General features: G+C 42.0%; 1 protein-coding gene across 1 annotated transcript in view; it reads right to left on the bottom strand.

Moving 5' to 3' along the window:
- CSMD3 (CUB and Sushi multiple domains 3) overlaps positions 1-14,524 on the bottom strand; it is a 3,006,114-nt gene that overhangs the window by 800,486 nt on the left and 2,191,104 nt on the right. The window contains exon 32 of the mRNA XM_078686868.1: positions 2,402-2,518. Coding sequence (XP_078542994.1) covers positions 2,402-2,518 — 117 coding nt within the window. The remainder of the gene's footprint in view (positions 1-2,401; positions 2,519-14,524) is intronic.

The raw sequence follows: 14,524 nt of genomic DNA, 5'->3' as shown, positions 1-14,524 counted from the left end.
GCTTCAAAACTACACAGACAACCTTCTTAAGAACAAACTCTACCCTTATGCCTAGTGAGTCCTTAACTGCTAAATTACTTTAGAATTTGACTGCTCTTGTAACCTCCCCCTTGTTAATGTCCTGCTTTTTGACTTTTTCTCTTCTACCCCTATTCGCCTTCACCATTTCACCCTGAACCTAGATTGTTTTCTATTATTGTTTAGCATGCTAAGTAAATTAAATACAATATATAGCTGTAGTTGGATCTACAACTAGAAAGGTTTTCTTCTAAAATCTAAATTGCAACTATTCTTTCACATCATTATAACTCAGACAAACGTCTAAGACAGTGACCTTGACTCTGATTTTTCCACAAATCCTCTTCTTCTGGAAAACCATAAACACACAGCTCTCTGCTATAGTGTAATTCTATAAATGTCAATTCTTCCAATTGCCTTGGGTAGTGGAAGCAACATCACATGCCATTTGACATTTAATTTCCCTAACTTACACACACTGTCTCTCACATAAACATATTCCCACCCACAAACACGCACACAACATACATTTAAAAGCATTGTTTGCTTACCTCACCTTACAGGGAGGGTCATATTCCAGCTAATTGTACTCTATGCATTATTATACTAATAGTGAATTCACAATTAGTATAATAAACAAAATGACAGAAAATAAGGAAAGTAGAGACACAACTGACGTCCATAAGAATGAGCTGCCCCTATGTTCTCAGCAGTGTTTCTGCTACCTCCGAAGTCAGGGGTTGACAAAGGCAATGCCAGAGGTTGCAAGGGTCAAGCCAGAGGTCGCAGCTGTGATGCCGGGAAACCCCTAATTGACATCTGTGTGTAACTTTTTGCCCTTCCTCCTTTTTCCGACTCAGCTCATCTTGTGTAATTCTATCCACCTCGTCAGCAAAGTTCTTCGATAGTCTTCTCTAAAGTGATGCCCTAGCTCTCTAAAACTATTAACAAACCTTTCCTCTCTGGCATCTCTTCACAACGCTTTAAATCCTTGGTGGCTATTATAATGCTAGAAAAACAAATTACCAACCCCTCTTCCCAATCCAGCTACTTACTCCTCTCTAATTTCCCTTTGCTCTTAAATAAGTCAATCAGCCTAAAGTTCAACTGACTGTCATTACTTCAATCCCACAGGAATTCCCTCACATAAGTTTAAACATCCTATATTTGTCTGCCATACTAACATCTTTTTTATACTCAAACTCCTCAATTTATCAGCAATCAACTGTTAATCATGTCAGCTATTCTTTTCGCCTAGGTTTCATTGATATAGCAATAGACAGATTTTTTTCAACCTGCCTATGTATTTGCATATTCTCTGCTTCAGCCAATGAGCATCCTCTCAGGATTAGACTTGAACCTTCTTTTTTGCTCCACATCACTTCTGCCTGCAATAAAACTTTTCTCTTGGTTACTCTAACTGCCTCTGATAATGGGCATGCATATACTTTTCTTCACATTAATTATCCAGAAACAGAATCGCTGCTTTTGTCACCCCCGTGTTTTGGAGCACTTCAAATAGAAGTTTTGTTCAGAGGAACCCATTGTTTGGTAGGATCAGATACAGAATTAGGTGGTTACTCAAAATACAGTGGATGATACAAAGGTTAGCTAGATGTTATGTAGATAGGATTATTCACAGTGGAGCAGCTGGACAAAGGCTATTATATTTCCAAAATGTTGAACTATGTAATGAGCCCAGGTTCCATGAAATGATCAGCAACACAGGTCTTTTTATATAAATAAGTGTAAACATTCACAAAGTCACTTAATTCACTAATGTCAGCCATTTACAGTTGCCATTATGGCTTCTACACCAGAATAAAATGTGCATATTCAGTAACATCCACTGGATGCACAATGTTTGACTTGATTTCTATGTTTTGATTATCTCATCAATCTTATAACAAATAATGCCAATTTACTAAGATGAAGAAACTAATCTCTTATGCAAACAAAACCATATTCTCTCTGTAAAATATTTAATGGATGAAACTCACAACTACTACTTGACTGTAAACTGCTTCAACAGACTGCACTGTTAACTAATTTAAGGAGTGGAAATGAAGATGGTGTGTGGCTTGGATTCCTTAAAAATGCAGTATGTAGCCTAAACATGAAAGCAGTTAACAACCATAAATGGAATGGTCCTTCCTATTGTGAGTGAGATGCGTAAGCTCCTCCTCTGTGACTAAAACAATTCTTCTAAATTAGCAAGTGAGGTACGAGCTAGTGAATCTGCCCCATTCCACCAGCAATCCAGTCCATCGCCAGAGTCATTTAGTTCACTGATATCATACTGTTGCTTGAGGCTTTCTTTTTTTCTGGCAGTGCCTTTACTATCAACAGTAAAAAATAAATTATAAATTCTATTTTTACTCACCAAATTCCTTTGGAACTGCAATAGAGTAAACACAGTTGTGCCCCACGCTGTAATTTTTGGGGTAGTTTGGAGAAAGAACTGTGCCTTCAGAACCTGTGGACCGGCTACCACAAGGTGCTGCAAAATAAACATTAACAGAAATGTTTAAGTTATGGTAAAATAGCAATATAAAAATATCTGACGTTATAGAAAGTGTGCATAAACATTCAGAATTTATAAGCATTTAATCAAGAACTTAAGAACTTGCACAGATATATTTGGATTTAGTTATCATATTACAGATTATTAAACATTTGCCACCAGGGGTTTCAGCTGTTTAAGGCTGCAGCACCTATTGTTCTACATGTCCACTTATTTTAGAGGATTAGTTAAAACATGTTTCAGATTTTTAAATAAAATGCTGTATATCTTCTTAAGTTGAAATGGTATGTTTGTTCAATAAAATATATCCAATCCTGTATCTGTCTTCATCAGATGGCATTCAAATAATTGCTGAGCTCATTAAGTAAGTGACTTTCTAGAACAATGTCATACTAAGATAACATAATGCATGTGGAATGCAAGAGATTACAGTGTGGTAAATCATGTGTGAAAATTGAATATCTGTTAATTATTGGTACCACTAATTTGCTCTCTACTTGCACTGCTGTTCAACCACAGATGGGACTGTGCACCCAAAATTGGATTATCCTACTACTTGGTATTAGTGCCTTTCAGGGAGTGTGCGCCAGGGCCGGACTGGGAACCGAAACCGGCCCTGGCAAAGTGCTCGGCCGCCCCCCCCCCCCCCCGTGGGGGTTGGGGGGTGCGACCGCGCTCTTTGCTAGGGCCGGTTTTCGGCCGATTTTGTTACAGTGCCGTTTTTGCAGCTATGCTGCAAAAAACAAAAAACGACCCTGTAACAAAACCGGCCCCCTGGGACCCAAAACCGGCCCCCACCCTCGCGGCCGACCGGGGGATTGCCCGGTGCCTGCAACGGCCAGTCCGGGCCTGGTGTGCGCCATATTCACAACAGGCTTCACATTCACAAATGATGAATTATCTTTGCAGATTTTGTTTACTGTAACTAAACTTCTCCTGAGAAAACCTGCAAGTGTGGTGGATGTTATACAAATGTAAGTCAACGACTTGGAATGATCACTTGGTCAAAGGTTTATAGGTATTCCCAAATGTTTGCACAGCCTGCCCCAAAGTGGAAACACACATAACAAATATCATATAATGTACTATAATAGGTAGGAATATTTGTTGGTTCAGTGGAGGGGGTTGTTATACACTTAGAAAATTAGATTTCTGCTGGAGAAAAGCAAACAAAAATGCATGTTCTAAGGGAGATGAACGTCATGCTTAATCCTGAGTATTGTCCATCCGGCAGAAAAACTAGAGGAGTAGGAATGAGGAAGATTTTACTTGGACATTTATAAATTGCTTAGATTTCACCACATGGGGATGATTCACAAAAGCATATATGAGTAATGGAAGTAGTGCTACTGAAGCACTCCTATGTACTTCGGCATGCCTTTGGGAATTGGCTCCATAACATCTACCTCCATATTAGTAAATGTGGAAAGAGGGCAGAGCCCTTCACTTTTATACTAACTGTATGTGAATATTCCCTGAACATTCCCATTTTAATAACATTTTAGAGCTGTTGGGGCCAATTCCAAAAGGTGTGCAGGAGTATGCAAAGAATACTACAGTAGTACTACTTTATGTACTCAAAAATACCTTGGTGAATAGGCTACATGATTTTCTGTGAATTCTTTAAATTACAGAGACCTGTACACCGTAGATTTTCAATTTGTGTAAATGTGTGAAGTATGCAATTTTTAGCAACGTAATGAAATTATTTTACAGACAACGCATTTTACCTACCAAATAAACATAAACTGAGCAAACTGCTATCTCCTCACAAAGTAAAAGATCATATATGTTTGCAGATTTGTCCCCCTAAGCAAATTATTGACAGATAACAAACAACGCCACTTATGACCCATCATATTGAAACAAATATGTAACATGCTTTACTGTGGTATGCCAACAAATAGTATATTCCATAGTCGAAAAGTGTAGGACAACACTTTTGGTGAACATTGAATAGTTTTAAGCATGTCTACAATAAATGCTGAAGGTTTGTTTAAATTGATGCTCTGTAGCTGTGTAGCAGGAAGGGTCATGCGTCAGTTTATGGAAAATATAAGGCATTGATTACAGGAATTACTTCCCTGATCAGAATAAATTTGCACTTAGATTGGAGTAGTACAAACCTGCTATTTAAAAGTACTAATAGTGATGTAAGGTATGCTATTAAAGTTAAGATGAACTGTCCTGTCTTAAAGTACTCACTCAATTTCGAATGATTTGTTGAGTACCTTCACACTTCGAATTCTAGTGATGTCTCTTTAGATAACTAGGGGGCATATTATCAAGAACGGCGTTAAAATTATCGCCGCTTTAGCGGCGGGCTTGATAATATGCCCTTGTGAATTCCAATAGAAGCCCAGGTTCTGTTGTGAACCTGGGCTTCTATGGGAATTCACAAGGGCATATTATCAAGCCCATTATCACCGCTTTTTCTGCAGTTTCCTGCCGCTAACGCGGCGATAATTTTAACGATGTTCTTGATAATATGCCCCTAGATTTTTCAAGGAATGTTAGGAATGTTTGGAGTTGTTGTTATAAATGGGGTCTCTAGTTGGCAGAGGTATGCACTCTGTCCAAGTAGGCACCACCACTCTATTCAGGGTAATTCATATACACAACATAAGTCAACCTGTGCTCAGCCTCTGGTAGCTTGGAAGAGTGCAGTAAGGCTTAACTTAAGAAGAAATGTGTAAAGTATTTGTGCCGCACCTAATACAGTAAAAAGGGAAAACACCACACAAAAATAGAATAGGGCTTCATTTAAGAACAAATCAATGACAATACGACAAAGTTCAATACATAGATCCGTAGTTATACATTTGTAAAGATTAGATTGAAGTATAGTGCTTAAAAGCAGAAAATGTCAACCAGAGACAGGCCAAATCTAAAAGGTCAAGCTGACTGCGATGAAGCATGGGTCAAATACAGAAGTCACGAAGGCCCCACTGAAAACAGTACCTATCCAAAGGATGTGTCAACATCGAGGAGCAACTGCGCTGGTTCCGTGTCATGCAGTCAGGTGCCACGTTGTTGTCAAACCCCTTTACATTGAAGACACTGTGTCTCCTTCGAGCCTCACAGTCGGCCTCAGCGTCATTGTCGAGATCCTTACGATGAAGTTGCTGCATTGTCATTGAGCCGTGCTGTTGATGATGTGGGGATTCAAAAGCAGCACTGCATCGACTTCCAAGGTAAATGCATCTGTTCTGACTGCTTCAAAGCAAGCAATGTGTGGATGTTGCCAGAAAACTGCTGCAGAGCTCCTTTTGAAGGCCCAGGACTGGATTGGCCCCACTTTGCAGGATAGGGCTCCAAGTTGGCAGAGTCCAGCAGCTGAAGCAGAGTTGAATGACATCTTTGTTGTCCCTGAGTCTTCTGCACAGGGAACCAGCCAGCAAGCCATTGGAGTCACTTTGTTCTGAGGATATAGAGATTTAAGTCCCGTCCTTCTCACAACCAGGCAAAGGACAGCAGGTAGCAGGGCAGGGACATCAAAGCAGGAGTCTAGGAAGTTCAGCAGAGTCCAGCAGACTGTCCGTCTTTTTAGCAGCACAGTACTCCTTCTTCCTGGCAGAGTGTCCTCAGGTTCAGAGTGTACTGACTTGGTAGTGTCAGTGGTGCAGGACTTCTACCCAGTTGTGCCTTTAAAATAGGGGAGACCTCCAATAGAAGCCTTTGAAATACAACATGCCCCTGGCCTGATTCTGTACTCACTACAGAGGGGTATACACCTCTTTGTGTAGGGAAAGGCACAGCCCTTCTCAGGTACAAGTGTCAATTCCTCACTCCCATTCAGCCTAGGAAGACTCAGCAACCTGGTGATGGGCCATTAGGATGTGAATGTCACACCTCAGCTCCTTATATGTGTGACTGTCTAGAAGGAATGCACATTGCCCAGCTCTCACCTACCCCAGAAGTGTATTCAGAGACAGGTAGAGGCACAGAATAGTTAAAGTTGGGAAATGTCAACTTCCTAATGGTGGCATTTTCAGACTTACAATTTCAAATCTGACTTCCCTATAAGATGTGATTTTAAATTGTTAGTCCAGAGTCACCAAACTCAAAATTTCTATCTTGTCACAATTGGGAAATACACTTATATGATAGAACACAGTAACCCCAATGTTAATGAGCAAGATAGGCCTTGCAGTAGTGAAAACAAATGTAAAAGTTTTTTATCATCTGGCCATGTAAAACTTAAAAGTACATGTGCAACTTTTAAAATGCACTGCACACTGCCCTTTGGGTGGTCTAAGGCCTAACTTAGGAGTGATTTACAAGCATTAAAAAGGAAGGTTTTGGGCCTAGCAAGTGGGCAATCTCGTTAGGTTGACATGGCAGTTTAATACTGCACACCGCCTACCTGCAATGGCAGGCATGAGACATGTTTAATGGATACTGGATTCGGCAGCACAATCAATACTGTAGGCCCACTAGTAGCATGTCATATTCAGGCCATGAACACATGTACTGCACTTTACAATGAACTTATAAGTAAATTAAATAGGCCAATTGTGCATAAGCCTATGTTATCATGTTTTAGGGACAGAGCACCTGCACTTCAGCACTAGTCAATAGTGATAAAGTGGCCAGAATCCTAAAGACAGCCAACATTAAGTCCGCAAAACAGATGATCAGTAAGCAAAAAGGTCAGTGGAAAACACCTCAAGGATGTCAGGTCTAACATGTGTTGCCCCCAGCTGGAAGTGGGGAGAACTACTCAACCCCTTGGGAGTTCTATTCACTAAGGTGGAAGAACCTGGAGAGACCATCACCATTGGCGTGGTCTTTAGCCAGGCGGTGTTCCACTGTAAAGTACTTTCCCTGTAGGGAGATTGACCACCTCAATAGTTGGGATTCTCACCCCTCATTTGAATCAGCCATCTGAGGGGCCTGTGGTCCATCTCTGATTCAGGGGATGAAGGCTACGGGTTGATCCAAGTCCTCTGCATTTAGCTGGGAGAGAACAGCCCCTACACCATGCTCTTAGGCATCTCTCTGGACAATAATTTCCTGGGAGACGTCAAGGGTCTTGAGCACAGGCACAGTGCACATGGCCTCCTTCAGGATGCCAAAGACAGCTCCAAGCCAATCAATCAGCTCATCAGCTTTAGGGATGGTGTGCGCATCAGTCTTAGTGACTGCTGTGAGCCAACTGAAGTTCAGGTGTGGCACCTGGAAGGGTAGTCATGGGGGCCAGCACCACTTGGCTGGAGCAAGGACTGTTGGAGGGTCCAATAACCCCTAGTGTCAACATTTTGGACACCTCCTCCTTGATGTTAGCCCTCACTTTGCTGGACAGCCTGTAAATGTTATTTTTCACATATGGGCTGTCCCCAGTGTTGATATCAGGGGGTGAATCATGTTGTGAGCCCTGGGGTAAGTGAGAAGAGAGAGGCAACCTTCCCCAACAACTTGCAGCAGTCTCTCTGTTGATCTAGGATCAGTGTGCTGGAGAGGCTTATGACCCCCACTAACCCATCCTACTCTTTGGAAGATAGGAGGTCAGGCAGCGATACACTCTCCTCTTCCACCCCATCATCAGTTACAAAGAGCATGGTAATCCCAGACCTCAAAGTGCGGCTTGAGGCGGTTCACCTGCAGGACCCTCAAAGGGTCCACAGGAGTCTTGAGGTCCACCAGGTAGGTGACATCACTCTTCAGCTATTTCACCTCATACAGCCCAGACCAGCAGTCTTGCAAAGCACGCAGCTCCACTGGCTCTATTACCCACCCTTTTTGGCCAGGCTGAAATTACACCAAAGTGGCATTCTGGTCATACCAGTGTTTCATGTCTTTCTTGCCGGCTTATTGATTCACCAGGGTGAGCTTCTGGAAATGAGCTGTTTGGTTGCAAAGGGCCAGCATATAGCTGACTATATCCTGGGGGCTCTCCCGGAAGCTTGCTCTCAGCCCTCCTTTACCAAACTGAGAGGCCCCCTCACAGGGTATTCATGCACAAATTCAAAGGGGCTAAAACCAACCCACTTCTGTGGTACCTCCCCGTATGTAAACAAAAGGCATGTCAGGAGGAAGTGCCACTTGCACCTCATGGTGTCTGACAGACCCATAATCGTGCCTTTCAGGGTTTGGTTGAACATTCAACCAACCCATTGGTCTTGAGGTGGTATGGAGTGGTGAACTTGTATGCCACTCCACATCCCATTCCAAGAGGCCTTCATGTAGTAGGATGTGAAGTTGGTAACTCGGCAGATACCATCTACTTGGGGAAGCCCACATGGGTAAAGATCCCAATCAGTACCCTGCCCATGATGGATGCAGTCACTGTCGTCAGTGGAATAGCTTCAGGGTACCAGGTGGCATTGTCCACCATTACCAGAATGAATCTGTTGCCCATGGCTGTCTTGGGGTCCAGAGGCCCAATGATGTTGATGCTCAGCTTCTCAAAGAGGCTGTTAAAAACAGGAAATGGTTGCAGGGGGGTTTGCCCTTCCTCCTGTCTTGCCGCTTGTCTGGCAGGTAGGACAGGACCTGCAGGACTCTTCAGAGGGCTTCCTAGTTTGAGGCCAATAAAAGTGGGTAACAAGCTGTCAAAAGTCTTGTTTTTCCCCAAATAACCTGCCAGTGGCACATGATGAGCCAGACCCAGTAAGATGGTCCTTCCTGTTGTACTGAGGGATCATCAACATGTGTGTTGAACTAGGCTCAGGAACCTTAGGCTCACTATACAAGAGACCATTCTCCTACGATTTCAGGTGTTGTCAGAGGCATCACCAGTTGCCTGGGTCTCAACCTGCTGTCGCAGAACCTCAAAATAAGGGCATTACTCCGGTGCCCTGCAGAACTCCTCCCTGGTGAGACCTGCTTCCTGTTGCCAATTAAGCAGCTCAGGCAGGTTCCCCAGTTCGACCACTTTCATCCCTGTAGGTACCGAGACTTCCCACCGCCCCTCTCCCAGACTGTGAGTATTATAAGAGTGGGTTCATCACTTCCTGTGCCCCTTGCCTTTTCTCCTTTTGGTAGGTGCCTGGGCTATTCTTACAAGCTCCAGATCCTCTTGACCACCCTGACAGGCTGCCATGAACCATGTGGCCAGGCACACTCACTCAGGCAACCCCAACATTTCCATATGTGGGACCTGAGCTCCACCTCTTTCCAGGTGGTATGTTCCATGTTATTACCCAGCAGACAATCCACAGGCACGGATGGACTCACAGCTACCATAAGCAGGTCTGAGACCCACCCATTTAATGGGGACCAGAGCCACTGGGTGGTGTCTCTCAGGATTGTGAGCTGCAACCATCTATTTGAACACATTAGGGACTACCTGATCTGAGGACACCAGGTAACACCTGACAGTTGTCATACTGGTTCCTGTGTCTCTCAGAGCCTCCACCCTCTGCCTATTGATAGTGACCCACTGACTGTACTTCTTAGCATGCCAGGTATGTGGGGTCTCTGCACCATCTCTCTGTCACCTAGGGACAATAGGGTAGCCTCTGTGTGGTCCAATCTCCTCCTCAAGCGCTATATTAGGCAACTCCTGTGACTAATTTTGTCTCCCCTCCTTCTTCTGGTGAGGACCCTGTCCACCCATGTTGTGATCCCACCCCAGAAACATTGTTATGGACCCTGGTGCTGACCAAGCAGTCCACCTCCTTAACAAGCTTCGTGCAAAACATTATAAACAGTACAAACAATAAATGTAATTAAATAACATAAAACTTAAAAACCTATTCATTTGTGCAAGCATTTTATTGGGTTAAATTAACACTAGGAGGTACCAGAGCTCTTTACATACAGCAGTTAAATGCCTCAACACAAATACAATAAAGAAGCAATATAAATTGCATGTCTGCCATCACCCCAAGCAAGGTTCGAAATACCACAGACATTCCCAAAGATATGTCAAAGAAAGCAGGTTACATCAGAACCGCTTAATGGCAGCTTAGTATAACTACCACTTTGGGATTGCATTAAAATATATAAAAAATATCTTTATTTTAACACCTCTATCCCTGAAAAATGTTATGTTGAAATAATAAGCATGGCATTGAATTGATTATTAGTAAGGTTTCTAGTTTTCCGCTTCCACGGTTATTTTACTGATAAATACTAACAGAACATAATGTGTTTCCTGTTTATATTTATTTGTAAAAATGGAAAAATACAGAAAATTGTGCTTCCTGTAAGGGACTCTCTATGCTGTCTTTCATGAATTCTAGACCAATAGCTGAGTGGGAGTTAAAAAACCTGGATAGGATGTCCTTAAATACTGTCCTATATTAACATATATTTGTATATTCTGTTAATAATTACATGTGGGTCTAGTGTGTTGATATACTTTGCTGTTTAATTTGCCAAAACATGACATTGAAGTACAGTACTTGTTTTTCAGTTCAACAATAAATGTGGAAATATATTTTGTTATATGACTCAAAACACAAAATAAATATGGATGATTTCCAAATAGATAGCCCAAAAATAAATATGGATAAATACAGACGGAAATGTTAAAAAAATATTATACCATTGTTAGAAATGGGGGTCTCTAGCTGGCAGAGGTAGGTACCCTTGTCCAAATAGGGACCCTTTGTTCTAGTCAGGGTAAGGGGATATGCACTTTAGATAACCCCTGCTCACCTCGTGGTCAGCTTGGCACGAGCAGACAGATTTATCCCACTTATCCCACTTGCCACACAGATGCGATGCGTTGAAATCTGAGATGCTGCAGCATCAAGCAGCGCTGCATTGGTGTCTTCAGCCCCGATCATTTGATGCATCAGTTCTTGCAGCAGCGACAGGACCTGTGTCAGTTTCGACCACGGTGCGGCGCGGCGATGCTTGGTGATTCTTCTTGCACAGCCATGCAGCATCGGAAAAACAGCTGCAAGAAGAGCAATGCTTCAATTTTCTTAGATCTTCAGGTTTCTTCCAGTTTCCAGTAGCAAGCACAACCCTAAGAGGCCCGGAACTGGAACATGCACCTCCTGGCAGATCAGAGCTCTCAGCAGCAAAGTTTAGGGGAGCTGGGGTGAAGTCTTCGTGTCCCTGAAACTTTAAAACATGTGGCCAACACTCACAGGGCCTTGGAGATCTTCTTCAAGACGGTTCAAAGCAAAGTTCCAGACTTTGTCCTCTCCTTGTCAGAAACAACAACTGCAGGCCAACCCCACACAGCACACAGCAAAGGGGCAGTACTCCTCCTCAAAGCTCTTCAGCTCTTCTCCTTGGCAAATGTTCCTCTTGAGTCCAGAAGTGATCTAAAGTTCTGGGGTTTCAGGTCTAGTACTTATACCCCAAAATGTATTTGTTCTCTTTGTGCAAGGGTCTCTGAGCCCAGTCCAAACCAGTTCTGTCCTCTCTGGTGCAGTATGACCACAGGAGGGTGGAGACAGCATTGTGCAAGTGAGACATGCCCTATTCAGGTGCAAGGAATTCTCCGCCCACTACACTAAATTCAGCCAAGGTCTTTTCAGCTCAGCTCTGAGTCATCCAGGAAGGTTCAGGCACACCTCAACCCCGCCCCCCCCTTAGTAGCTGTCTACAGTGAATGCACATCCCCAACCCCTGTCACTCCAAAACCAGACAGTCAATACACCAACAAGCAGAGGCACGAAGAATGGTTAAATCAGAAAAGGCCTACTTTCTAAAAGTGCCATTTTCAAGTGCAGAATTTAAAAAACATCTTTATTAAAATATGTGTTATTAAATTCTGAGTTCATAGAGCCTAAACTTTATTTCTCTATCTTGTCCCAATGGGATGTTATGCTTGTAAGGTGTTACAAAGCATTTCCTATTCTATCCTATGGGGCATGATAACCTTACAATAGTGGGACATGCCACACACACCAGTACATGTCCTGCCGTTCACATACACTGCACCCTGCCCAGGGACTACCTTGGGCCTACCATAGGGGTACCTTACATGTAAGAAAAGGGAAGGTTAGGGCCTGGCAAGTGGGTACACTTGCCAAGTCAAAGTAGCAGTTTACAAATTGCGCATAGTGGCAGGTCTGAGATACCTTTTCAGGGCTACTCATGTGGGTGGCACAATCAGTGCTGGAGGCCCACTTGTAGCATTTGATTTACAGGCCATGGCACACTCAGTTCACTTTAATAGAGGCTTACCAGTAAATCAGATATGCCAATCATGGATAACCAATCATGTTCATAATTTACACAGAGAGCACATGCACTTTACCACTGATTAGCAGTGGTAAAGTGCCGAGAGTCCTATACTCAACAACAGTTCTGGAACAAATAGGAGAAAGAAGCTAAATGTTGGAGATAACTCTGCAAAAAGGGCAAAGTCCAACAACCACAAAACAGGAAGGCCTAGTTAGAAGCCATTTCCACACAAACAAGCAATTCATTTTGTAGACATGCTTGAAGATAGGCATACTTCATTGCAAACATAATATTACACTTTTTTTCTAGTATCATTTATATTGAGGTATTTTGAGACTTCCTGGCTGATCAGTAATTTATCAAGTGCTTTGAGTTAGCACAGCAAAGGTGATGTGAGGCAATTTGTTATGTTTGATCATGAGATTTGGAGCCTGCGAGTGTATTTTCTTTGCTGAATGGCCATTATTGCTATGTCGATTGAACAAGAGTATTCCGTGGATGTACACATGCTGAAACATTGTAATAGTCCTCCATTGTTATTTCACAGTGTGAGCTTTAGAGCCCAGTAACTATACACCCTGACAAAGTTGTGACTCTTGAGGAATGCGAAAATAAGGAAAAAAGGAAAGATACCTGTGACAGTTTGGAGGATACCAATTCATGCATCTTTACCGGAACCACTGTGCAAAGTGTATGCAGGAAGGGCTACTTCGAATTTAGCCATACTTCAACAAAACCAAAGGCACAAATGTTCATCTGACAACTTGCTTTAGTGCAAATGGGCTAATGTTTACAGTAACTATATGCTTACTGTAATAGTAATGAGAATAATACATTACTAATACAAATATTAGTTTAACAATACAAATATAAGGAAGACAACATTTGTTAGCTGCTAGTTTTTAAAATAATTCCATACATAAATTTTAATAAATGTTAATAGTTTGAATATTAAAACAGATTTAATGTAGGTGGGATTTTTTGTTTTTCTGTAGGAATTGTATTTTTAAATTAAATATATTTTGAACAATTACTTAATATGCCGTTAAGTTAATGTGCTATAACATTTTACTTTATTAATTTATTTATTAAGCATTTTATTTGTTTTCTATTTAAATTAAGTATCTAACGTTATTTTATATCAGAATATTTGTATCTTCTGAATGTTTAATAAAATTGCATAAACTTTCCTAAACATTACCTTCGGGACTCTCCCCCCCAGTGTCAAAAGTTACAAGCAGTAACTTTACAGTTTGAAATCCTGTTCTATGGGGTGAGATGTAATTCGGCAACTAGGAGTAATGTTACAAAAAGAATGACGAATCTAAAAAACTTGTGCAAATTTACCTTTGTGAATAGGCCCCTTAACATTCCACAGCTAAAGGATGCATTTTTGTCCAAAGAAACACTGAATGTATGTTTGGATTCTACTTGTCTTGATGGTAAATGTTTTTCTGTATGTCTTTGTGGGTGCAAATGTATTTATTTATTTAATTATTTATTTAAGAGGTTTTATATAGCGCTGGCCAGACGCGAAGGTATTGGAGCGCTTTACAGAGGAGAGGGTAGGATCATATCAAGGAGAAAAAAATAAACAAGTGTTCATAAGAGTTCAAAAGTTCCATTGTGCTGTGCGTCTGAGGTGCGCCAATGAGGTTGCAAGGTCCAGAGTCTTAGGCTAAATCTTCCTCCCAGCGATGAACAAGGAGGGGGTTAGGGAGTGGAGGAAAGTTGTTGGTTGACTGCAGAGTGGAGGCTAGTGAGTTACGGATTTCAGTGCGGGATGGCACGGTTGAGGTAAAGTTCTTTTAGGAGTGATTTGAATTTTGGAAAGGAGGGGGTAGTTCTGTTAACAACAGGGATGGAGTTCCAGATTTTGGGTGCAAT

Source organism: Lissotriton helveticus, chromosome 4_1 (assembly GCF_964261635.1).
Source record: "Lissotriton helveticus chromosome 4_1, aLisHel1.1, whole genome shotgun sequence".
NCBI classification, from domain to species: Eukaryota; Metazoa; Chordata; class Amphibia; order Caudata; family Salamandridae; genus Lissotriton; species Lissotriton helveticus.
Note: the sequence above shows the minus strand (reverse complement) of the source record. Positions and strands in the feature narration are given on the sequence as shown.